The 27703-nt window shown below is 44.7% G+C and overlaps 1 protein-coding gene across 1 annotated transcript; it reads right to left on the bottom strand.

Annotated features, from left to right (window-relative positions):
* Positions 1–238: 238 nt before the first annotated feature.
* LOC126195619 (uncharacterized) lies at positions 239–26836 on the bottom strand. Its single transcript, XM_049934245.1, has 3 exons — positions 23156–26836; positions 6792–7113; positions 239–322 (listed from the first exon to the last, which is right to left on the bottom strand). The coding sequence occupies exons 1-3, from the start codon at positions 25357–25359 to the stop codon at positions 239–241; spliced, it is 2610 nt and encodes an 869-aa protein (XP_049790202.1). The 5' UTR covers positions 25360–26836.
* Between the last annotated feature and the right edge of the window lie 867 nt (positions 26837–27703).

Here is a 27703-nt window from a genome sequence, read left to right as displayed (position 1 = left end):
TTCATGATTCTAGGTCGACGATAAGCTGATGAGCGAGTTTGCGACCATTAAAATATGTGACACAAATTGCCGTACCTTTTGATTCAACTGATTTCGAAGCTTGAATGTTTTACACCGCCAAGACATTAGTATTAGACATAAATTTCAAATTGCTATCTCCACCCCATCCTGAGAAACATTCGCCTTAACTGACGGACAGACAGACGGTCAACACAGTCATCCAATTAGGACTCTGTTTTTACCGATTGAGGTCGGAACCCTTAAAGAGCTGTATTGGAAGGCAGTTCTCATACGACTCCAGATATGGCCTACGATTACCGAACTGGAAACATAAACATGGGAGTCATCATAACTGACAGTGTACTTCGAGCAGAAATATGTGATAATATTGACGCACTTAGCAAAGGTTTTACATAATGTCAAATATGACTACTAATATGGCTGTCATTCTTAGTCCCTGACAACGATGATGGGGGCAATCACCGAAAGCTTGGAATTTTATCCGAATTTGACGCGGCAGGTAAACCCACTAATGTTCAAAAAATTCCCGAATTTTACCCACAAAATATTTCTTCGCTTACCTTTTACTTATTGCGCATGGTCTCCTTCGAAATACTCTCCTCCGCAATCGATACATCGCTCCCAAAGCCGTTTCCAATTCCGGAAGTAGTCTTGGTACGCCTCTTGCTGGATCGCACTAAAAGCCGTCTGCAAATTTTCTTTTATCTCGTTTATCGTTGCAAATCTTCGCCCTTTCGATGGGATTTTCACCTTTGGAAATAAAAAAAAATCCTCAGGGGCGAGGTTGTAGAGTACGGAGGATGAGGCAGCACCAACAGGGATGAATGTGCGGGTGCGTTATCGTGATATAAGAGCCATGAATTGTCTCGCCACATTTCAGGCCGTTTCCTTTTCAGATTTATTCGCAGACGTCACAACCCGTACCGATATTACCATCGATTAACAGTTTCACCCTGTGACACGAATTATAATGAACTAATCCTTCAAAGTGGAAGAAAACTATCACCATGGCTTTGACATTTAATATGACCTGACGAGCGTTTTTTGGTCTTGGAGAACCTTTCCCGATCCATTCTGAAGATTCAACCTTGCCTTCAACGTTATAACCATAGACCACGTCTCATCACCAGTTATGATTTTCTTAAGAAACATCTCGTTCTGATATGCGATATTTGGAAATTTGTGGTAACGGCTTATGGGGTTTGGGTTGTTTGGGGAAGGAGACCAGACAGCGAGGTCATCGGTTTCATCGGATTAGGGAAGGACGGGGAAGGAAGTCGGCCGTGTCCTTTCAAAGGAACCATCCCGGCATTTGCCTGGAGCGATTCAGGGAAATCACGGAAAACCTAAATCAGGATGGCCGGACACGGGATTGAACTGTCGTCCTCCCGAATGCGAGTCCAATGTCTAACCACTGCGCCACCTCGCTCGGTACGGGCTTATGGGACCAAACTACTGAGGTCATCAGTCCCTAAGCTTACGCACTACTTAATCTAACTTACACTAAAACTTACGCTAAGGACAACACACACACCCATGCCCGACGGAGGATTCGTACCTCCGTCGGGGGACGCCGCGTGGACCGTGACAAGGCGCCTGAGACCGCGGGTTACCCAGCGCGGCCCATTTGCGATATCCAAAAGCTCTTCACAGATTGCGAGGCGAAGGTCTTTCTGGTCTTGACTCATGAGCCGCTGGACGACAAAACGATGCATTCCAGGATGCTGTGTCAGGGTACCATGACATGTTGTTGTTGTTGTCTTCAGTCCTGAGATTGGTTTGATGCAGCTCTCCATGCTACTCTATCCTGTGCAAGCTTCTTCATCTCCCAGTACCTACTGAAGCCTACATCCTTCTGAATCTGCTTAGTGTATTCATCTCTACGATTTTTACCCTCCACGCTGCCCTCCAGTACCAAATTGGTGATTGCCATGACATGATCCAACTGAAAAGTTACATTCTTCTGCAATCTCTCGAACTGTCGGTCTTCGATTGCCACGTACAATTCCGTTCACGCTCCTGACGTGAACGTCTCGGTAGACTTCGAAGAATGTCCTGAACAAGAGTCATCTTCAACTTACGTCCGGTCATTTTTAAACCGTGTGAACCATCTGTAACACCGAGTACACCTTAAGCTCTCATCACTGCAGACTTCCTTGGTGTATCTGAAAAGGTTTCTTGTTTCACGCAAAATTTAATGCAGACGCCTTGTCCCTCTAACTCTGCCATCTAGAAATTCGCAAACTGTTCGACACAACGTTCTACTCAATACAGCACTGAATAGTAACTAACAGATCTTAAATAATGAAACTACACAAAGGTGTGTGCAGGGATGCCAACCGCTTTTCACTCCAACAGACCATTGGCGCGAAATTACGAATGTTTCGGAATTTTTTGAACAGATCTCGTATGATATCAAATACACGGAAGAGCCAAAGAAAGTGGTACACCTATCTAATATCGTGTAGGATCCCCGCGAGCACGCAGACATGGAATGGACTCGACTAATGTCTGAAGAAGTGTTGAAGGGAACTGACACCACGAATCCTGCATGGCTGTCCATAAAACCGCAAGAGTACGGGGGGGGGGGGAGGGGGGTTGAGGTTTCTTCTGAAGAGCATGTTGCAAGGCATCCCAAACGTGCTCAACAATGTTCATGTCTTGGGAGTTTGGTGGCCAGCGAAAGTGTTTAAACTCAGAAGAGTGTTCCTGGAGTCACTCTGTAACAATTCTGGACGTTTGGGGTGTTGCATTGTCCTGCTGGAATTGCCCAAGTCCGTCGGAATGCACAATGAACATGAATAGATGCAGGTGATCAGACAGGATGCTCACATACGTGTCGCCTGTCAGAGTCGCATCTAGGTGTATCGTGGGTCCCATACCAATCCAACTGCACACGCTCCACATCATTATACAGCGTCCACCAGCTTGAACAGTCCCTGCTGACAAGCAGAGTCCATGGATTCATGAGGTCGTCTCCATACCCGTACACGTCCATCCGCTCGATACAATTTGAAGCGAAACTCGTCCGACCAGGCAACATGTTTCTAGTCACCAACATGCCAATATCGGTGTTGACGGGCCAAGGCGAGGCATAAAGCTTCGTGCCGTGCAGTCATCAAGGGTACACGAGCGGGTCTTTGGCTCCGAAAGCCCATATCGATTATGTTTCGTCGAATGGTTCGCACGCTGACACCTGTTGGTGGCCCCCAGCATTGAAATCTGCAGCAATTTGCGGAAGTGTTGCACTTCTGTCGCGTTGAACGACTCTATTCAGTCGTTGTTGGTTCCGTTATTGCAGGATCTTTTTCTGGCCGCAGAGATGCCGATTTGATGTTTTACCGGATTCCTAATATTCACAGTACACTCGAGAGATGGTCGAACGGGAAAATTCCCACTTCATCGGTGTCTCGGGATGCTGTGACCCTCGCTCGAGCGCCGACTTTAACACCATGTTCAAAGTCATTTAAATCTTGATAACCTGCCATTTTAGTAGCAGTAACCTATCTACAGGGTGTTACAAAAAGGTACGGCCAAACTTTCAGGAAACATTCCCCACACACAAAGAAAGAAAATATATTATGTGGATATGTGTCCGGGAACGCTTACTTTCCATGTTAAGAGCTCATTTTATTACTTCTCTTCAAATCACATTAATCATGGAATGGAAACACACAGCAACAGAACGTACCAGCGTGACTTCAAACACAATGTTCAAAATGTCCTCCGTTAGCGAGGGTACATGCAGCCACCCTCCGTCGCATGGAATCCCTGATGCGCTGATGCAGCCCTGGAGAATGGCGTATTGTATCACAGCCGTCCACAATACGAGCACAAAGAGTCTCTACATTTGGTACCGGGGTTGCGGAGACAAGAGCTTTCAAATGCCCCCATAAATGAAACTCAAGAGGGTTGAGGTCAGGAGAGCGTGGAGGCCATGGAATTGGTCCGCCTCTACCAATCCATCGGTCACCGAATCTGTTGTTGAGAAGCGTACGAACACTTCGACTGAAATGTGCAGGAGCTCCATTGTGCTTGAACCACATGTTGCGTCGTACTTGTAAAGGCACATGTTCTAGCAGCACAGGTAGAGTATCCCATATGAAATCATGATAACGTGCTCCATTGAGCGTAGGTGGAAGAACATGGGACCCAATAAAGACATCACCAACAATGCCTACCCAAACGTTCACAGAAAATCTGTGTTGATGACGTGATTGCACAATTGCGTGCGGATTCTCGTCAGCCCACACATGTTGATTGTGAAAATTTACAATTTGATCACGTTGGAATGAAGCCTCATCCGTAAAGAGAACATTTGCACTGAAATGAGGATTGACACATTGTTGGATAAACCATTCGCAGAAGTGTACCCGTGGAGGCCATTCAGCTACTGATAGTGCCTGCACACGCTGTACATGGTACGGAAACAACTGGTTCTCCCGTAGCACTCTCCATACAGTGACGTGGTCAACGTTACCTTGTACAGCAGCAACTTCTCTGACGCTGACATTAGGGTTATCGTCAACTGCACGAAGAATTGCCCCGTCCATTGCAGGTGTCCTCGTCGTTCTAGGTCTTCCCCAGTCGCGAGTCATAGGCTGGAATGTTCGGTGCTCCCTAAGACGCCGATCAATTGCTTCGAACGTCTTCCTGTCGGGACACCTTCGTTCTGGAAATCTGTCTCGATACAAACGCACCGCGCCACGGCTATTGCCCCGTGCTAATCCATACATCAAATGGGCATCTGTCAACTCCGCATTTGTAAACATTGCACTGACTGCAAAACCACGTTCGTGATGAACACTAACCTGTTGATGCTACGTACTGATGTGCTTGATGCTAGTACTGTAGAGCAATGAGTCGCATGTCAACACCGAAGTCAACATTACCTTCCTTGAATTGGGCCAACTGGCGGTGAATCGAGGAAACTGACGAAACTAAAATGAGCTCTAGCATGGAAATTAAGCGTTTCCGGACACATGTCCACATAAAATCTTTTCTTTATTTGTGTGTGAGGAATGTTTCCTGAAAGTTTGGCCGTACCTTTTTGTAACACCCTGTATATACTGCGCCAGACTATTGTTGTCCTATATAGGCGTTGGCGACTGCAGGACCGTATTCTGCCTGTTTACATATCTCTGTATTTGAATATGCCTATACCAGTTTTTTTGGCACTTCAGTGTATTTAACGGCCGGCCGGAGTGGCCGAGCGGTTCTAGGCGCTACAGTCTGGAACCGCGCGACCGCTACGGTCGCAGGTTTGAATCCTGTCTCGGGGCATGGCTGTGTGTGATGTCCTTAGGCTAGTTAGGTTTAAGTAGTTCTAAGTTCTAGGGGACTGATGACCTCAGATGTTAAGTCCCATAGTGCTCAGAGCCATTTGAACTATTTGTATTTAACGCGTTACCACACTTGTAATCAGACATTTTAAGCTATTTATGTATGTGAGTTCGACTCTTTAAAGAATTTTGGTGGGGCAGGGTGGTTCCTAGCGGCCAAATAAATGGTGTCTGAAAAGGGAAGGCGGTATATCATCACGCAAGGTCTGAGATCTTCCATCGCCTGCTGCTTACTGCTGGTATTAGGAGACTGGAAGAGCCAGGAGAACAGAGAACGCGGGTGGAATTTCGCGTCGCGTCGCGCTGCGCGGCTCAACGTGTCGCAACCGCCGGTCGTTTCGTCAGGAGCGGTTTCCTTCCGCGGGTCTGCGCATAATTCTCTCCGCCGGTGATAAAGAGGAAAGTAGAATGCCGGCCGCGATAAGGCGACAAAGCCACGGCGCAACTGCTCGCGAGCGCCCTCGCGTTCACGGCTTGCAAGGACTTATTCCGTGTGCGCATATGCGACCACAGCCTCCATTTGCTATCGTAATTACAGGAAGCCTGGATACTCCATCCACCTTACTGGGTAATTTTCATGTACACAAAGGGGGCACACTGTGTTGCTGCAAATCCCACTCCTTTCTGTCCCAAAGGATGAGTGATGGACATTGTACATCATTATTCCTTCAACTTATTTATGAAGGTTACTTTTGTTTCCTAGCTATGATTCTTTGCTGACAACAACCATCGAAAGAGTGCAGATCTACTGTCTGTTGTCAGTACATCCAACTGTTTAAAAAGCTGCCTACAATAGATTCTATAGTGAAAAGTAATTACACGCTTATTTGCAACGAACACCTTTTCTCCCAATGATAATTTGAATGTGTTCGCATGCCAAAATATTTGGGAAATTTTTTAAAGGTGCTGAGGAAGGTACAATGAGGTAGGAGCGTTGTTGCCTTTTCTTGTTATGCGATAGGAACATTTCTCCGCTGATCCCCTTCTTTACACTACTTCATATGAAAAGAATTTTATGTAAAATTTCGATGGTTTACTTATGTGAAATAGAAATAATGCAAATCTATATAATTTTACATCTCAGACTGGATTTTGTGTGCACAAAAATTTTGCATGTGTTTTCAACACAACAATATGGGGTTCCCAGAACCATCCCGCTGATAACAGAGACAACTACCAGCTTATTTCTCCGTGCTACGTCATTTTATAAACTACGCTCCCGCTTCACACTGGATTTTACGTTCGTGTTTTACGTGTACAAGTAGGGTAACTTTGAACCTCTGTATCTTGGAAACGAATAATGATATAAAAAAAAAAAACTTTCAAGGTTGTTAGAGATCTGGATCTAGGGAGTTTTAGTAAGGTTTAAATATAGGAAGGTGACGAGATAAATCACCAATAGTGACACGCTGCAGCGGCACAACTCACCATTTCGTTGCGCAGTATGGCCAGCTGTGCGTCCAGGCCAGTGACGGGCGGCGTCTTGCGGTGTGTTGGGGGCGGCGGAGGCGGTTGCGCCGGGGGCAAAGATGGTGCCGGGGCGGGGGGCGGCGCGCGGCCGGGCAGGCTGAGCGGCGGCGGGGGCGGAGCCTGGAGACGCGCCTGCCGCGGCACCGCGGGCAGCTGGCGGCCGGGGGCGGCGGGGGCGGGCGCAGGGGCCGCGCTGGGGGCGGCCGTGGGGGTGGAGGCCGCCGACAGGCTGCGCGGCAGCGGCGGCAGGCCCTGCAGCGACGACTGCAGCATCACGCTCCTGCAACACGACACACACTCTGTACACTGCTGACCAGCTGCACTGCACCGAGACCCACCAAGCTCCTGACCATCCGCTTTGTCGATTATTCGTGCATAATTCAGCGACTTAAAAAAAAAATCCTAAAGTATTCTGCCACAATCAGCTCGAATGTTTTCGTTTAAAGCCCTACTAGTAAACTTCCCATCCCCCTGATTCTTTAGCAGTGTAGCCAAAGGGCATCGTCGAAAATATCAGGCCAACATCGCCTTCGTTAAACTCAGTAAAAACTAGAAATATAAAATAGAAAAATCATTACCTTTTCTAGATGGACGCGAGAGGCACCAAGATCTGCATAACGCGTTTCTAGCTTTTACTGAGTTTAACGAAGGCGATGTTGGCCTGATATATTCGACGATGCCCTTGGCTACACTGACTAAAGGATTCTTAAGAAATACCAAATTAAGGTATTTGCTCTTTCAGTAGGTGATCTGTTTATACATGCTTATAGGTTAACCAAGTCTGCACAACGCGATCGCGATTCTTAAATACACTCCTGGAAATTGAAATAAGAACACCGTGAATTCATTGTCCCAGGAAGGGGAAACTTTATTGACACATTCCTGGGGTCAGATACATCACATGATCACACTGACAGAACCACAGGCACATAGACACAGGCAACAGAGCATGCACAATGTCGGCACTAGTACAGTGTATATCCACCTTTCGCAGCAATGCAGGCTGCTATTCTCCCATGGAGACGATCGTAGAGATGCTGGATGTAGTCCTGTGGAACGGCTTGCCATGCCATTTCCACCTGGCGCCTCAGTTGGACCAGCGTTCGTGCTGGACGTGCAGACCGCGTGAGACGACGCTTCATCCAGTCCCAAACATGCTCAATGGGGGACAGATCCGGAGATCTTGCTGGCCAGGGTAGTTGACTTACACCTTCTAGAGAACGTTGGGTGGCACGGGATACATGCGGACGTGCATTGTCCTGTTGGAACAGCAAGTTCCCTTGCCGGTCTAGGAATGGTAGAACGATGGGTTCGATGACGGTTTGGATGTACCGTGCACTATTCAGTGTCCCCTCGACGATCACCAGTGGTGTACGGCCAGTGTAGGAGATCGCTCCCCACACCATGATGCTGGGTGTTGGCCCTGTGTGCCTCGGTCGTATGCAGTCCTGATTGTGGCGCTCACCTGCACGGCGCCAAACACGCATACGACCATCATTGGCACCAAGGCAGAAGCGACTCTCATCGCTGAAGACGACACGTCTCCATTCGTCCCTCCATTCACGCCTGTCGCGACACCACTGGAGGCGGGCTGCACGATGTTGGGGCGTGAGCGGAAGACGGCCTAACGGTGTGTGGAACCGTAGCCCAGCTTCATGGAGACGGTTGCGAATGGTCCTCGCCGATACCCCAGGAGCAACAGTGTCCCTAATTTGCTGGGAAGTGGCGGTGCGGTCCCCTACGGCACTGCGTAGGATCCTACGGTCTTGGCGTGCATCCGTGCGTCGCTGCGGTCCGGTCCCAGGTCGACGGGCACGTGCACCTTCCGCCGACCACTGGCGACAACATCGATGTACTGTGGAGACCTCATGCCCCACGTGTTGAGCAATTCGGCGGTACGTCCACCCGGCCTCCCGCATGCCCACTATACGCCCTCGCTCAAAGTCCGTCAACTGCACATACGGTTCACGTCCACGCTGTCGCGGCATGCTACCAGTGTTAAAGACCGCGATGGAGCTCCTTATGCCACGGCAAACTGGCTGACACTGACGGCGGCGGTGCACAAATGCTGCGCAGCTAGCGCCATTCGACGGCCAACACCGCGGTTCCTGGTGTGTCCGCTGTGCCGTGCGTGTGATCATTGCTTGTACAGCCCTCTCGCAGTGTCCGGAGCAAGTATGGTGGGTCTGACACACCGGTGTCAATGTGTTCTTTTTTCCATTTCCAGGAGTGTAGTTGTATTTGTTCTGTTTTCTATTTAGATAACCTGAAGATGCCTAAATAAGGCGAAACGCGTCGCTGGAAAAAAAAAAAACTAAAATTGCAACCAAGACTGTTTTTAACCAATACTTTCTATAAACTGTCACCACATCCGAGAAACAACAGCACGGTTCACATTAAGCCAATGACCACATCAGTTTGCGACTGTCCTGCTTCCATTTGTCCTATGGCCCTCCACCGCAGACAGGCTGCTACGCCTCTTCTCTGTGCTATACTGTGACCGGGTACACAGCGATTACGGATATGGGACTACTCAGCAAACATTACCCAATTTGATGGGTGCCCTGACATCAACGTTGGCGTGGTTGTCCGTTACCGAAATGCCATCTTCCGTACAGAACACGATCGTAAGGATATCTGATGGCAGTTTGTACGATTATATCGTGAATTAGTCACACGTCGGGGAAATAGAGGTTTGTTGCTTTAATTTTTGACACCAGTGTAGAATTAGTAGTGAAAATAACTCAAACGTCATCCCTGGTGCTGAATTTTTATGGCAGGACAGCGAAAATGTAGAAAACAATAAGCTTTTTTCCTTTCATTTTTCGAAAAGGGCTTAAAATTATGTGTAAAGTTTGTTGGAAGTCGCTAAATGCTCTCATTCTCAAATATTGGATGAATGTTATCTGAGCAATGAGCGCGCCGCGAGCTATGCTACCTCAAGATGTATACACAGTTTCTCACTTTAATAATTATTGCGATAAATCTTTAACGCAAGATTATACCTCTTAAACAGCAGATTATGACAGCTTTTTAAATTTTTAAATTCGGTCAGTAATTTTATGAAATACTGGAATTCAATTTTTTTTTTTTTTGGTCACTGGAGGCCATTAGGAAATGTAGACAAACAGATTACGTATTTAGCTCTCTGTGGCTGCAAAATGTCGAAGACGAGAAAGGCGACGGAAAAATTAATTGAGTTTTGATGCCGATTACGCCACATAAATAGTGCCGACACAAGCAACCAATAAGAACAAACCGTTAGAGGGGATCCTCGAAGACACAGCAACAAAGTATGCTGCTTAAGATTCTCAAACAGGTGAACGGCACGTAAGTACGAGACCAAGAAGTTAACCAAAGGAAGACAAAAGTTATGATTGTTGCAAAAACAGTAAAGGGTAACCACAGGTTAGTATAATATTAGGTAACTTTGGGAATCAATAAGCAAAACTGTTCCAACAACCAAGCATTACTATTACAGATACCAGATGCACCGAAAAACTAAGAAAAGAGGACCTCTCAAACAAGTAATGACCACGAAGAGAGACAGTGAATAAATGTAATTAAAAATAAAAACAGTGATGAAAAAGCGGTTCCTAAAACTTTTCTTTGGACTACTGTTGTATGGCAATGAATGATGAACAATAGGAAACTTGAAAACACAGGTTGCTGGGGATAGGAATGTGGCTGTGAAGAAACTTTATCAGTCTTGGGTAGATTATTTTCGTATGAAATTAATGGTCTCTAGTTGAGGCGCAATGGCTTCTTAGAAAACGTAACGGGGTGGTGGGAAAAGGAGACGAGGCACACTCTCAAGGAGAAGGCCTCGGACACGACCAACCGATTGCGGCTCATACTTGGCAGGTCGCTTGTGTACAAACCAAAATAGCTAAGGATCTATATGAACCTAAAGTTAAAAGAGGAAATACAGGCCTAAATAGCGAAAGTACGTTAGAAAGAGAGTATAAAAAATGGTTCAAATGGCTCTGAGCACTATGGGACTCAACTGCTGAGGTCATTAGTCCCCTAGAACTTAGAACTAGTTAAACCTAACTAACCTAAGGACATCACAAACATCCATGCCCGAGGCAGGATTCGAACCTGCGACCGGAGCGGTCTTGCAGTTCCAGACTGCAGCGCCTTTAACCGCACGGCCACTTCGGCCGGCTAAAGAGAGTATAATTCGCGCAAAAAGAAAAAGTATGCTACTTTACCATACATGGGCACAGTATCAGATATAATTGCGCAGGCCTTTAAGATAACCCCTGTTAAAATCAGTTTCCACACTAATAACACCCTAGCTAATACACAACTATAGTAAAACTAACCAATTTACAAAATCTGGGGTTTATAAAATAGAATGCGAGACTTGCGAGAAATGCTACATCGGGCAGACAGGGAGAACATTTGCAGATAGATTTAAAGAACACGTTAGACAAACCGAAAATACAATCTCTACGTTTAGCAAACACTTAAGCGAAAACAAACACACTGTTAGTAACATAGATTCAGCCCTGACAGTACTACACGCTGTATCCAAAGGCAGAGTCATTAGCGCCCTTGAAGACATGGAAATATACAATCACTACAAAAATATTCCTGATAACCTTTTAAATGACCAACCAACTTGAGAAATAAACGATACCTAGATAATTTTTACTCGATCTTACGATGTACCCACAAATAGCAGCTCAGGTAAAAAAGCAGTATTAAGAATGTACGTAGTCATCAAACTCTATTGATATCTGTAGACATATGGCACTAAGTTTCCAATTTTATGCACCCAATTATGAATGCAAAAAACACTGTTCTATAGATGAACATAGCCAATATCCACTGCTTAGGCTAAAGTAATAAAAAAATATTATATTACAAGTTTCATAAAACGACGAAATCTCGTCAAAACGACAATGTACACTACTTGTGTACTAATTTACTTATGTAACGACGATTGCCTTTAATACTACATCTTATATTTACCTGATTTTATACCTATATGTCGATGATCAATCTGTGTGCTTAAAATATGTGTAAAGTTGGCAGAGTGTCACTCCAACTGTGTTTTAATTAAACGAAGGTGGTTGTGTAGGAGCGTGCTGCTGATCAAGAAAGTGCCTGAGGTTATGTGGGACAATATGAGAATCTCTGCGATTTTAATTGTGCTGTATTAAAAACCTACGACGAAACAAACAACCTATACCAATTTAACATTAAGAGTAGGCAACATACAAAATTATACTACGTACAAAATAATACCTACAGTTCTGTAAAACGATGTAAAATCTTCACGTATTTTAACTACGATATATATTAAAAAAAAAAAAACAAACTTTAACGAAATAAATTATATCCTGTTCCTACACCCTTCTAACATTAAGAGCAGGTTGTGTAGGAAAATCTAGTAAGTTCCATAATTGTAAAACGAGTGCATAACTCCATGCTTGCTAGTACAGTCGTTGGACTGCAATGGCGCTGTACTCAGAACAAGAATAATATATGTAATCCGTTTACGCGCCAAAACAGTCGTTCGCAACTGTGGTTTAGTGCAAAAAGTTTTTAGTGATGGTGGAACAAACATATGTATGTACAGACTGTGCTGTTTTACGATATATGGACATGTGTGCTCGCACTACTTAGCAGCGTTACGAATGTATATAACAGCAAATGACAACGACATATACACATGTAATCGGCCGATTTTTGTAAAATATTTTCTAAACATTTTGTATTTGAGCTGCACTTGATAACAGCCTAAGGCCGAATTTGCAATAGTGGAAATAAAAAGTTTAACAGTCACTCGCGTAAACATGATGTCCTTCAAAGAGTTTTACATGACTGAATCCCAGTTATGATAAGTGCGATATTTGTGTTTGTGTAGCTATTCGTGTTCAGCCTCACATTCTTCAGTTGATTTCTAAGCAGTGCCTGAGTGTTTTTACTTAGCAGATTTCATCAATTGGTGAGTTCCTCTAAGGCAAGAGAATTCTTGTGCGATGTCCATTTTTCATTTTAGAACTTTATTCATGAGACACAAGGGAAATTGCGTCAAATATGGGGCACAGACAGCAAAAGTCTGAGGGATAAACAGTCTTTTGAAATCGGTAATAACCACAGATTGAGGACTTTTCGTTTGTATCTCAAAGCGAAGGTTGGTTTGCATTCCCTGTTCACAAAGGCGCTGTGTCGAAGGGAAGAGGTAATGTAATGTGGGCGTTGTCCGTAACCCAGTGTGATTATATTCGTGGCGAACAATGCCCCTCATCAGGCATAAACACACCTGGACGGGTGGTAGTGCTGTTCCTCGCATAGTGTTAGAGATCCTTAATCAGCGCAGAGTTCAGTCTCTTCTAGCAGTTAGAACTAACGTGTTGCAGTAGTTGCATAGCTGAAGCCATGACTGATTTACATCCATGAAACACAAAAGGCAAATAAATCCGTCTTCAGTCACAAATTTTGATTTTCGTACAAATCACGTTGCATTTCCAGCCGTAAAGACTCATCCTCAAATGCTTAACATAATATTATTATTTTGTCATTATTTGTACGTGGCAGCTCCCAATATGTTGTACAGTCTCATGGATGATTTACGTAGTGAAAATACGAATTTAATACATTACACTGAATTTTCTTTTACATATTAACGTTTTGGAATCTTATTTTTTTGTTAAGTTCTTAATTATTCGAAATGTTGATAATATGAAAGGAATCCAGTATACCATCTTTACAACTGATGACAGAAATAGACGTATCTGCTCTACCATGTGCAAATGATGAGGAAATGGTATATTAAGTACTTGAAGATGATCTTCCGGGATCCAGATGCATCGTTCTTTGTAACAAAGGCGACGATTTGTGACAGAAATAGACGTATCTGCTCTACCATGTGCAAATGATGAGGAAATGGTATATTAAGTACTTGAAGATGATCTTCCGGGATCCAGATGCATCGTTCTTTGTAACAAAGGCGACGATTTGTGACTGAAGGCATATGCTTTCCCTTTACATGTTTGGTTTCGAAAGCTTTCTTAACACTGGCGAAATTTACCAAATGTCAATTGTTGGCCTCCCTCTCTACGACCTATTATTGTGTTTCGAGGAATGTGATTGAACTGCACCACATGTCATTTTATACCTTACGCAACTATACTGTACGTGCTGGTGAACAAAAAAGCCCTTGACGTAGCGACCAAGGCATTTGGCTGGGAAGCGGAGAACCCGTGTTCGATTCCCGAACAAATTCTGCTTTTTTTTTAATTGCATTTTTTCCCGTAGCTTATTTGGAAGGAATAGAGCGGTTAATAAGGCAAATAAAACAATAACGAATATTCCACAACGAAAATCTGTCTCAGTATCTGACAGAAAATCCAACGAGTTTCTGGTCGTTTACAAACACCAGCGGCAAGACGCAATCAATACCTTAACTTCTCAGTGTCACTGGTAATATTACCGATGATGGTGCCACTAAAATGGAGTTACTAAGCGTTGTTTTCCAAAATTCTTTCACCAAAGAAGACGAAGTAAATATTCCAGAATTCGAATCAAGAACAGCTGCGTACATGAGTAACTTACTATATATCCTAAGTGTTGCGAAGCATCTTAAATCACTTAATAAAAACAATTGTTCTGATCCAGACTGTATACCAATTAAGTTCCTTTCCGAGTATGCTAATGCAATAGCTCCATACTTAACACACACATACAACAGCTCGCTCGACGAAAGACCCGTACCCGAAGACTGGGAAGTCGCACAGGTCACACCAATATTCAAGAAAGGTAACAGGAGTAATCCCCTGAACCGCAGATCCATATCACTGCCGTCGATTCGTAGTAGGATTTTAGAACAGATAATGTATTCGAACATTATGAATTACAACGAAAAAAAAAAAAGATTTATTGACAAATAGAATAAATTCAGAAAACATCGTTCTTGTGAAAAACAACTAGTTATTTATCCACAAGAAAAAATGAGTGCTATCGACATGGGCTCTCAAAATTTATTCCATATTTCTAGATTTCCAGAAGGCTGTGATACAGGTCCTCACAAGCGTCTTCAAATCAAATTGCCTACGGAATATTGCCCCAGTTATGCGTCTGGATTCGTGAGTCCCTGTCAGAAATATCGGAGTTCGTAGTCATCAACAGAAAGTGTTCCCCAAGAAGTATTATACGCCCTCTGCCGTTCCTGACCTACATAAACGACATAGGAGACAACCTGAGCAATCCTCTTGGATTGTTTGCACATTATGCTGTCATTTCCCGTCTTGTAAAGTCATCACATGACAAAAATCAATAACAAAATGATTTAGACAAGATACCCGTATGGTGCTAAAAGAGGTTGGTGACACTAAATAATGAAAAATGTGAAGTCAGCCACTTAAGTACTACACGAAATTACGAATAACTTAAATTGGAACGATCACACAAATAATGTTGTGGGGTACGCAAACCGAAGACTGTGAATTATTGGCAGAACACACAGAAAATGCAGCAAGTCTACTACAAAGACTGCTTACCCCACTCTTGTCTGTCCTCTTTTGGAGTACTGCTGCGAGGTGTGGAATTTGCATCAGATGCGGATGACGGAGGACATCGAAAAAGTTCAGGGAAGTGCAGCTCGTTTTGTATTATTGCGAAATAGGGGAAAGAGGGTGGACATCATTAAACCAAAGACCTTCCTCGTTGCGGCGTAATCTTATCGTGAAATTTCAGTCATCAACTTTTTCCTCTAATGCGAAAACATTTTGTTGGAAGGAGGCCGACATTCTGTCACTATAGCTGCTGAAAGACGACGAAGTCCACGTACTAACTACTTCAGTGTAAAGAATGTTACCAAAGTCAATGAACTTGTGCGCTGCGTATTTTAAATTTGGTTTCAGCTCTCTTTAATTTACTTTATGCAAGTGATTAGACACTTACGTAATTCACGTCAATTGTCCGCATCTCGTGGTCGTGCGGTAGCGTTCTCGCTTCCCACGCCCGGGTTCCTGGGTTCGATTCCCGGCGGGGTCAGGGATTATCTCTGCCTCGTGATGGCTGGGTATTGTGTGATGTCCTTAGGTTAGTTAGGTTTAAGTAGTTCTAAGTTCTAGGGGACTGATGACCATTGATGTTAAGTCCCATTGTGCTCAGAGCCATTTGAACCATTCACGTCAATTCAGTAACACATATTAAGGACTTCAAAAACAGAAGCAGTTCATATATTTTTTTATTTATTTCTTCTATGTGGAATATGATAATTTAATGCAGAATCAAGTATATTTTATTATTTATTTTCTCTTTTTGAAGATCAACAGCGAAAAAAAATTACTTGTTATGAAGATCCTATTACTTTAAAAAGAATAATGTATTTAAATGTATTTAACTGAAGAAGAAACTGTTTAATTTACTACGAAGCAATTGCGTTTTTATGAAGAATGCAAATATGTATGTTCATTGCTATTTCTCAGTCTGTAAATCAATCAGAAAATAATTACTTTTTCTGAAGAAGAGAAATTTTGTTTAATGGCGTCTGAAGCCATGCCGAGGACGCCAATATTCGTTGACGCATGGGAAGGATGCGGCAGGAAGGAGACCCGTAAAAAACAACAGAGAAATAACTGCTGACTGTTAGTGATAAGTGGGAAACCCGGGTTCGAGTCCTGGTGTGGCACAAATTTTCATTCGTCACAACGTATTTATTATACTACATAGTAAGCACATCTCAACAGTCTGAACCAATATCATTATATGTGAAACTTACTGGCAGATTAAAACTGTGTGCCCGACCGAGACTCGAACTCGGGACCTTTGCCTTTCGCGGGCAAGTGCTCTACCAACTGAGCTACCGAAGCACGACTCACGCCCGGTACTCACAGCTTTACTTCTGCCAGTATCTCGTCTCCTACCTTCCAAACTTTACAGTTTTAATCTGCCAGGAAGTTTCATATCAGCGCACACTCCGCTGCAGAGTGAAAATCTCATTCTGGAATCATTATATGTCACTGAATATACACTGATTTCATTCCCATTCATCCATTCGCATTGTTCCTGCGTATTTATTTCAGACAATATGAACGATAATCGCCAAAACCTCATGACAACTTCGCAGACAACTGTCTGTATGTCCTTTATTATCACCACTGGTTTCGGGTAAAAAGTTAATTTATTATTTAACTATCATATCATGTCGTATAAATATTGCAACGTTGATAACCGAACCCCATCAGAACTGCTGCAAAAAAAAAAAAAAAAAAAAAAAGTACCCTCACTCAAAAAGTGGTGTATCCGATATGAAAGCACAATTATAACGGATCATTGGTTGATTTGGGGTAGGGGACCGAACGGCGAAGTCATCGAGCTCAACGTGTTAGTGAAGGATGGGGAAGGAAGGCGGCCGTTACCTGAAGTGATTTAGTGGAAATCACGGAAAACCTGAATCAGGATAGCCGGACGCGGGGTTGAACCGTCATTCTCCCGAACGCGAGTCCTATAACGGACCATTAGCTCACTTCTTGCACACCAGCTCCTGAGTAAGGACACCTTTTTTTATGTACAGCAGTTGTGATGGGACTCTATTATCATATTGATACATGACACGATACGTAAAAAATACATGAACTTTTTATACTGTGACGATTATTATTAACCGAAAAAGGTAGTGATGATGAAGGACATAGAGACAGCTAGCTGCGTGTCATGTATTTCATAAAAAAGACTTAGCAGCTGTTGACAGTCACCTTCAAAAAATGTTAAATCTCATGATAACTGTTTCTGCAGTCTCCACAAAGAAACTTCTGTCCACCGTGTGTGCGTTCGCCAGATTCCGGTTAGATTAAGAAGACTGTTAAAAAAAATGAGTGCATTACAATTTTCGACACGGTATTGTGAAGGATGAAATGGGTCTTGAGAGACATCACGACTAGGGCGAGTCTTTGGTGTCCCACGAAGCGTCACAAACAAAACGACTGCAATTTAGAGACACGTGAAAATGTGTGTTCCGGGACTCGAACTCAGAACTGCACTCCGTGGGCAGTGCAACAGTTCAGCCGCCAGTGCACGACTTAAGGAAGATAAAAACGTACACAGGTGACAAACTGAAGCTTTTAACTGGTACATAAGGCGTTTACGTATAATATAATTAGTAACAGGGGAGGGAAGGTAAAATTGGGTTCGGCGAACTAAGACGGCGTCCTTGGAGAAGGAGCACAAGGTTGGAATGGCGAAGGAAATTCGGCCGTGCCCTTTCAAAGAAACCATTCCGGCATTTACGGTGTGTGATTTAGGGAAGCCACGGATAAGCAAATTCTCGGTGGCCGGACGGGGATCTGAACTTTCGTCCTCCAGAATAAGAGTTCAGACCAGTGTCTTACTACACCTCGCTGGTTGAAAATGCGATAGAGAACTGGGAGTGTTTATATTGTATATCTGTACCGAATTCGAGCTGCTAATAGTGGTTCAAATGGCTCTGAGCACTATGGGACTTAACATCTATGGGCATCAGTCCCCTAGAACTTAGAACTACTTAAACCTAACTAACCTAAGGACAGCACACAACACCCAGTCATCACGAGGCAGAGAAAATCCCTGACCCCGCCGGGAATCGAACCCGGGCGCGGGAAGCGAGAACGCTACCGCACGACCACGAGATGCGGACTGCTAATAGTGAAAAATAACTATTGCTGGTAAATGTGCGTGTGGTCTCAAACTTGGAATGTGTAGAAAGATTAAAAATATCTATTCAGAATTCTTAAACAATTAAAGAAGAACATCTCCGCAATATTTGACAGGGGTCTGCTGTGCTGACGCCGAAATCCCCAACTGCTAAGGCAACTACGGTTGCGCTGATAGTTAGCAAGGGTTTCGTTGGTAACGGAGAATGACGACGTAGATGGTCAAAAGGAAAGTAGACAAGTTTCACATATGAAAACAACATATGCGAATCTGCTTCGGTGTCTGAGATACCCATGTCAACTGCACCGCTGTTACAGTCATTATCTCAATAAAAGACTTTTCAACAGACGTACACCGTCTCATAATAATACTGCAGCTGTGTGTTTAACAGATACCGCCCAGAATTGTAGCGACGGAAATAGTGGTTCAAATGGCTCTGAGCACTATGCGACTTAACATCTGAGGTTATCAGTCCCCTAGAACTTAGAACTACATAAACCTAACTAACCTAAGGACATCACACACATCCATGCTCGAGGCCGGATTCGAACCTGCGACTGTAGCGCTCGCACGGTTCCAGACTGAAGCGCCTAGAACCGCATGGCCATAACGGCCGGCAGACTACTGGTGTATAACGAAGATGTGTAAATTGTCTTGCAGTTGTCTTTAGTCCGACGAAGGGTCTGCTGCAGCTCTCCACGCACGCCTGTGCTAGATTCTTTATTTCCGCGTAACTAATGCGTCCTAGGTCCATCTGATGCTGCTTACTGTAGTCAAACCATAGCCTTCCTTTACAGCTTCACCCCTACAATTCCCTTCATTTCCAAACTGACGAGTCATTGGTGTCTCAGAACGTGTCCCTTCTGTGAAGTTGAACGATAAACATCTTTTCTCCCAGATTCGATTCAGTAGCTCAGCATATGATCTGCCCAACTAATCCTTCAGCATTCTTCTGTAGCACTCGTTTCAAAAGGTTCTAATCTCTTCATGTCTGTGCTCTTTATCGTCCACGTTTATAGTCCTTACAAAATTACACTTCAAGAAGAATCTAATAATCTCAGTTCCAAAGGAAGCAGGTACTGACAGGGGTGAATACTATCGTACTATCAGTTTAATCAGCCATGGCTGCAAAATACTAACACGAATTATTTTACAGAAAAATGGGAAAACTGGCAGAAGCGGACCTCGGGGAAGAACAGTTTGGATTCCGGGGAAATGTAGGAACACGCGAAGCTATACAGACGCTCCGACTTATCTTACACGATAGGTTAAAAGAAGGTAAACTTACATTTATACCATTTGTAGATTTGGAGAAAGCTTTTGATAATGTTGACTAAATACACTGTTTCAATTTCTGAAGGTTGCAGAGGTAAAATACAGGAAGCGAAAGGTTATTTACAACTTGTACAGAAACTACACTAAAGTTATAAGAGTCGAAGGACATGAAAGGTAAGCAGTGATTGAGAAGGGAGTGAGACAGAGCTGTAACCTATCCCCGATGGTACTCAATCTTACACTGAGCAGCACTAAAAGAAATCAAAGAAACATTGGGAGAAGGAATTAAAGTTCAGGAAGAAGAAATAAAAACTCTCATATTTTCTGATGACGTAATTCTGTCAGGGACACCAAAGTACTGGAACAGCAGATAAAGGGATGGACGGTGTATTCAAAGGAGGATATAAGATGATCATTAACAAAAGCAAAACAAGGGTAATGGATTGCAGTAAAATTAAATCAGGCTGTGTTGTGGGAATTAGATTACGAAACGAGACGCTAAAACTAGTAGACGAGTGTTGGTATTTGGCCGAAGAAGATAGGATATAAAATGTAGACTAGCAATTGCAAGAAAAGCGTTTCTGGAGAAGAGAAATTTATTAACACTGAATATAGATTTAAGTGTTAGGAAGTTTTTTCTGAAGGTGTTTGTCTGGAGTGTAGACACGTACGGAAATGAGACGTGGATAATAAACAAAAAAAATCGTTCAAATGGCTCTGAGCACTATGGGACTTAACATCGGAGGTCATCAGTCCGCTAGAACTTAGAATTACTTAAACCTAACCAACCTAAGGACATCACACACATCCATGCCCGAGGCAGGATTCGAACCTGCGACGTAGCGGTCGCGCGGTTCTAGACTGAAGCGCCTAGAACCGCTCGGCCACTCCGGCCGGCGATAATAAACAGTTTAGATAAAAGGAGAATAGAGGCTTTTGAAACGCGGTGCTACAGAAGAATGCTGAAGATTAATTGGGTAGATGATGTAACAGATGCGGAGATAGTGAATACAACTGGGGAGAAAATAAATTTGTGGCATAACTTGGCTAAAACAGATCGGTTGATAGGACATATTCTGAGACATCAAGGAATAGAGAAACTAGTGACAGAGGGAAGCGTAGGTGATAAAAATTGTAGACAGTTCCAAGTAATGAATACAGTTAGCAGATTATAATGAATGTAGGTTGCAGTAGTTATTTGGAGATGAAGAGGCTTGCAGAGTATAAAGTGGGTTGGAGAGCTGCACCAAACCAGTCTTCGGACTGAAGACCACAACAACACGGCTACACTCCACAAAAATACATTTACAAAATCTTTTGGTGTTAATAAATCTTAATTTTTCTTGCTATTGATAGCCTGCAATTTTTACCTTATCTAGTACGACTATCGTCCGTTCGTTTGCCTCTTAAGTAGCAAAATTCATTTGCTGCTTAAGTAGCAAAATTCATGTACTACTTATAGTGACTAATTTACTATTCTACATCCCTGAAAACTGCCTATTTAACTTGACTGGAGTCCATACCCTCGTTTTACTCTTATTGATGTTAACCTTTTAATCTCTTTTCAATGCGTTATCGATTCTGTCCAACAAATCTTTTAAGCCATTTGTTCGTTCTGACAGAATTATAAAGTCATCGGTAAACCTCAAAGTTTTCGGAAAAGTACTGCGCCGCGCGGAGTGGCCGCGCGGTTTGAGGCGCCAAAATGTCACAGATTGCACGGCCATTCCCGCCGGAGGTTTGAGTCCTCCCTCGGGCATGTATGTGTGTGTGTGTGTGTGTGTGTGTGTGTGTGTGTGTGTGTGTGTGTGGTGTTCTTAGCATTAGTTTAAGTTAGATTAAGTAGTGTGTAAGTCTGGGGACCGATGACCTCAGCAGTTTGGTCCCTTAGGAATTTACACACATTTGAACATTTTAAAAAGTACTGCGTGAATGTAAAGGAAGATCACCTCTCATGTAACTGATCCACTGTTTTTATTCTGGTGAATAGTGACACCATTCCCATGTAGTCAAATACGCCCTCTGTCAGAATTACGACGCGTTTTACGAATCAAATTAAGTTACTTATAATTTTAAGTTTTGTTCATAGACAGTGATACGGATAATTCTGTGCTCCAAATGACATTCGGAAGGTAAAGGTAAACTTCCACATTTGGGCCCTAGGCGAGCCAATCAGGCAACTGGAATCGGAACTGCGTCAAGGGTTCGCCTGCCTACAGGCGCATAGGACTGCTTTACAAGTCGTATCTGCAAAGCTACATTTTTAAGACTCTCAGTAAAGTTGGGCAGGTCTGTTAATACAGATTTATGAAACCCCCTAAAATTTACATAAATTATTTAATCACTGCCGGTATTTCAGATAATACAAACTGTAATGTAATTATTTAGGATACACACAGCACAAAAGCAAAAATATGAAAGATGTTTTTAGTTATTCTTGCATTGTGTCGTGTTCCTTTCCTTGTATCTCCGTCTGCTGTACGAAAAATTACAAACAAACACGGCACATATATCAACCATTTTGTCAAAACTCTAATTATATAACTTTTCCCCCATTTCTTACAATCATTTTATCAGTAAATAATCTGCTGTTTAAGAGTTCTTTGCGCTCGCCGCCATATTGCTACACTAAAGTGCTGGCTTCAGTAACACTGATGATACTATATACTGCATTGTCAGTCTAGTAATGTATATCTGTGCTCTACACCAACTGGATGTAGGATCTCTGATCCCAGAGCTTGGACATTTGTCGTGCCTGCAGATTCCTGTCCTTTACATAGTCCTTCATGTTGTAATTAGGGAAAAAATTACGCCAGTCTGTACATGATAAAGAATTTTCTACTTATTTCTGACTTTGAACCTTACATCTATAAGCGATGTAATAAGCTGATTTGGGATCAGTTTCACTTTGTGTTCTCGTGACATTTCATGGCATCCATGTTGTAATTTGGCAAGAAACGAAATACGAGCACTTTTGGCTGGCATGTTCAGACGGCTAGAGCTCGGCATCCAAATAGTATAGAGATCACTGGGATAGACGCAAACAATTACCCACGAGAAAGAACTATTAACAACAGCAGCAAATCACAAAACAGCTTGTATCATAAGAGCCATAAATCTAACCAATAAGAAAATGCAGCATGACAACGACCACTGATGATGTGTGGACGTAAGTATCAAATTTGTATAGTCGAAAATAAGAATAACCAACATCATAATAAATAATAAATGTTATGTAACATTCGCAGATGGTCTGAAGATGGCAATCTAGCTCAAATGGATCCCTCATAATACAAACATTACATTGCTATGCCAGCAATCTTGATTTTATTGCGTAACAAAAAAGTTTAATTCAGGTAGGAAGAAGCAGGAGAGTAGCGCAGCCTGTCGATACGTACTGGTCGTGCGCGAAGCCGTTCTGGAGCATGCGCCGCTGGTCGGCTGTGGTCTTGAGTTCGTTGACGAGATCGTCGACGAGCCGATCGCTGTCGTGGCGAGTCCTGGCGGGGTGGTGGCGGTGCTGACCCGTGGGCAACATGTTGGCTGGAGTCTTCCAGCGGCTCCTCTGTTCCTTCTCTATCTGTTGCTGCTGCTGCTGCTCCTGGCAATCGCACCGGTGTCGCATCTCAACGCAGCCATTAGACTGCTCATCACTCATCCGCTCCACTTGGCTTTCAGAAACTTCACCAGGTTCGGCTCCGTTCGAAATTTTGCTAATGCCATCCAGTTTGGTAACTACCTGCGCGACTTGCAAATCTCGCTCTGCAAGCTGACTGGGACCGAGGACGACAGTTAAACTGCACAGTTCCGCTTTGGCGGTGTCATCGCGAACAGCACAGTTGCTATACGATTGCACCGCCGAAATGTCTTGCACTGCACTCTTCTGCGAGCTTCCTTTACTCTCTGTTGCCTGCTGCTCCACTCCACCGATCTCGGCAGACCCAAGTTTGCTCTCACTCACGCAACATTCTCCTTCTGATGTCACTGGAACGCCGTTTCGTGCCAAACACAGTTGTTTAGATGTGCAGTTAGTCTCATGTGCTTGTTTTGGGATTTGGTCCAATGACAGCAACCCTTTGACTCCACTTGTGTGGACTAGATCTCTCGATTTTTCTCCTGATGTTAATTTTACTTTCGACTCTCGGCTGCAGAGCGACGTTTCACGACAGTTTGAATCTGCAGAGTTAACACCTTTGTCATCTTCTGGTAAGACTTCCCGCTCTAGACTCTGTTGAGGTTTTACTCCTATCTTGATTTCCGACAGAAGTGGTGGTGCATGATCCTGTGCACCTCCACTGTCTGGTCGACTGTTTGGTTTACATACTTCCTTGACCAGCTCTTTGGCGTCCTTTGGTGGTGTTTTCTGTTCTGATTTCCGCTCTAAGCTGCCCGCTATGCTTCTTGGTGCTGGCACTACAGCGTGCGGAAGTGATTGGTGACTAAGTTCCTGTTCGAGCGGCTCTTCTGGCTTACCTCTGAATTCTGACAGAGAGCGCTGTCGCGGTACCTCTTTGGCATCTTTTGACGGTAGCCTCTGTTCTGAGGTGTGAGACACGACGCTTGTAGGAGAGACCTTGGTCTGTGTAGAGGATATATTAGTCTTTAGTGACGGCAGCAGTGTCGGTTGTTCCTGAAACGTGCATTGCTCTCTATGAGGAGCAATTTCGTCGTCCATCAACTTGGTCTCTGGGGGTGGCGGGGGAGGTGCATGAGACTTCTGCTGCCGCAGCTCAACAGGCTTGTTCGTTGAGGAAATTCGGGGCAGTGCAGGAGGCGGCGCAGACTGCTGCTGTCTCGATTCAGCAGGTTTTCCAATGGAGACAGACAACTGTTGCTGATTCGAATCTGGAAGTTTTCCATTGGAGGTGGATTGTTGCTGATTTGGCTCTGTGAGCCTTCCGTTGGTGGTGGACTCTCCCACAATTCCTCCATTTGGGGTAGACTGTTGTCTTCCACTGGGGACAGACTGTTGCTGTCTCCACTCCACTAGTCTGCCATTGGGGATAGACTGCTGGTGCCCCGACTCCACAGGTCTTCCACAAGGGAAGGACTCACTAGGTCTTCCACTGGTGGTCGACTGTTGCTGTGTCGATTCCACAAGTCTGCCATTGGGGGCGGAGTGTTGCTGTCTCTCCACAGGTCTGCCGTTGAGGGTGGAGTGTTGCTGTCTTTCCACAGGTTTACCACTGGGAGCAGACTGTTGTTGACCAGCTTCACTGGGTCTTGCGTTGGGTGCGGACAGTTGCTGTCTAGATCCGGTGGATCTTCCAATGGGGGTAGCCTGCTGCAGCCTCACGTCACAGACTCTGGCAGCAGGCAGCGACGCTCCAGACGCGCTGACTTCACAGTGTCTGGTCAGCAGCTTCCTCTCGGGGGTGGGCGACGCGGAGGCAGCGGCGGCAGCTAGCCTAGCGGCGGCAGCGCGCACCGCCCCCGGCTCGCCTGGAACGGGCGGGGGTGGCGCCTTGCGCGTCGGTACCGATAGGGCGCCGCCCCCGGCGCGAGTCTTCGCGAGTGCAGCAGCCACCACCAGCTTGTTGGGCCGTGGGGGCACCGGCGGCGGGGCGGCGGTTCTACCGCTAGTCGCGGGGCTCACCAACATTTCGTCGCACTACGGTTCCATGCACTGTAAGTTCACCGACCTCACACTATCGACTTCAATACTCCTTTCTTAGGACAGCTACTTCAATCCGCTGTGGATCGGCGAAGATAGCTACCACCTAACACTTTTTCTTCTTCGGGCTTTATATAGATCAATGTGTATCTACTTCTTCCAACCTCTTCCACAAGCAACAGCTGTTGGTATTACGACGAACTGCCCCAGAAAAATATTTTTATTGTTACTGGACGCAACATCAAAGTATTTGCAACAAACCTGAAGTGATTTCAAGGTTCATTAGAATCAGCAGTGGGAAAATTGTTCTATTTATCCTACATAAAAATGTCTATTTTCGTCCGTCAGATACAACAGAGTTGCAAGATTACAAATTCAGCACTTTGCGTTGCAATCTGTCTCAGTAACAGGGCATTTAACCACTTGTTCAAAATGCTCTAAATCTTTTCACTAAGCCAATTAAGTTTTGAAGTCACTGTTTCCAATCAACTATGAGCGACACTGCACTGTCTAGCGAAACAGTTTTTGACAGTTTTTCCAAAAGTATGTGTTTCTTGTGAGTATTATTACACCAGAGTTACAATGCACAGGGTACAGCAATGCGCGCGTCACTGCCTCGGAGACAATGCTACTGTCGGGTAAGGTGGCCCCGCTGTCACACGCTACTTGCCGAGAAGGCGGCTGCGGCAAAAATGTCCAACCGCGGAATCCGCTACCCGCCGTCCTCGCCCCAGTGGGCCCGCTCTGTCTCGGGCCACGGAACGCACGACCGCCGCCCGTTATCTTTCTGCCACTGGCAGCTGAGACCGCGCCAACTCGCTTCGCGGAATGCGAGCGAAGCGGCAGGGAACACAAAGTACTAGCCCAACACGCAGCCGACAGGGCTAGACTATCCCCAACGAGCATCTTGCTGCGTTACCGTATGACGCCGACTTTCAACCATTATTACATTACAGCACTTACACTTTACTGCATGACAAATTTCGAACCTCGTGGTTGCTTCGTAGGACGCCTTAAGTAGCCTTGTAACGATATCCGTTGTTTGCGGAACACTGTTTTTCGTATATTAAATAAGTTCCCACGGCACACAATTTATGCTACATCAAAGTCTAAACAAGTGACTGTGTTTGACATGTCAACACCTGCATGGGAAACAAATTCACACGCCGACAGCACAGGACTCCTCCATCTAACGCTCCTAACAGTCGAAAATCTTGCCTCCTACTTCTTTTTCAGCTACAAGTACACATTCGTAGCACACACGGCCAACGAGGCCCGTCGCGCCAGCGAGAAGTGCCACTTCGATGCGTGTTTTGCAGTGGGCGAGCCGGTTGCGACACAACCAGCTTTTCACAGCGCCGATCCTTTCCGGGCGAGACTGGTGGGTAGCGAAGTGAAGAGGACGCGCCGCGAGTTCTCTGTCCCGACTAACGCGTTCGCGACTCCACGCGCACTCTGCATACGCGCACCCGTACGCGCCTTCCCGTCCTTCGCGTTCGACCGCTCGCAGCCGACTGACGGGTTCTCCGCCGGCTACACAGAGTGGCGACTCGGGCGCTCGGCGGCTGTCGCCCTCTGTCGACCGGCGGCGGAAGCTGCGCGCGTTCTGGCGGCGGGAACACTACAGCTGTCCGCGTCAGCAGTCACTACTGGGGTACTATCATAATACTGACAAGCAAATCGCACCCCGTGAAATTTAGTGGTAAGATGACCCTGTGGATAGCCCGTTAAAAAAGGAACACAGAACAAGAATGAAAACAGGACGAAGGCGTACTGAACAATGTAAAAATGCAAAATAAAAACAGCGCAATATCGAGAGAAATTGAGCAGCCGTCGCGTCGTGGTTAAGTTGCCGGCACGGTAACTCAGCGTGTTCGGTCAGAGGATTAGCTGCCCTCTGTAATAAAAATAACTGAGTTAATGGATCAACGACGAACTGAAACGGGTGTCTTACGACGTCCGCCCCGAGCAGATACAACGAACGAAAACGAACAATATGAGATTAAAATAAAAAAAAGCGTGTTCGGTCAGAGGGCTGCTCCCCCTCTGTAATAAAAAAACTGAATCAATGATCAACTTGAACGGATGTCTTGTGACGTCCGCCCAGATCAAACGCAACGAACAATATCGAACAAAATGAAAAAAAAAGTAATCACGGTGTTGGGTTGTAAACCGGGCGAGCAGTATTCAAAACTCCCTGGAGCCATTTTATTTTATTTTATTTTATTCAGAACATTATGAACTGTCCGTCCGGTCGTTGAAATCTTTGTTCTCTTTCTGTAGTCTTGGGAGTTGTCATGCTATATATTGTTTATAGAATATGGTCGCGTGG

The sequence above is a fragment of the Schistocerca nitens genome, chromosome 7 (assembly GCF_023898315.1).
Source record: "Schistocerca nitens isolate TAMUIC-IGC-003100 chromosome 7, iqSchNite1.1, whole genome shotgun sequence".
Taxonomy (NCBI): domain Eukaryota; kingdom Metazoa; phylum Arthropoda; class Insecta; order Orthoptera; family Acrididae; genus Schistocerca; species Schistocerca nitens.
The sequence above is the reverse complement of the archived record's forward strand: the minus strand, read 5'-3'. Positions and strand labels throughout refer to the sequence as shown.

Bases quoted from the DNA above. Each gene is read 5' to 3' on its own strand.
- LOC126195619 (XM_049934245.1), bottom strand. From the start codon at position 25,359: ATGTTGGTGAGCCCCGCGACTAGCGGTAGAACCGCCGCCCCGCCGCCG. The intron at 7,114-23,155 runs GTACGTATCGAC...GTCGTGTTGCAG, and splicing joins AACGGCTTCGCGCACGACCA to GAGCGTGATGCTGCAGTCGT. The intron at 323-6,791 runs GTGAGTTGTGCC...TTATGTTTCCAG, and splicing joins CCATACTGCGCAACGAAATG to TTCGGTAATCGTAGGCCATA.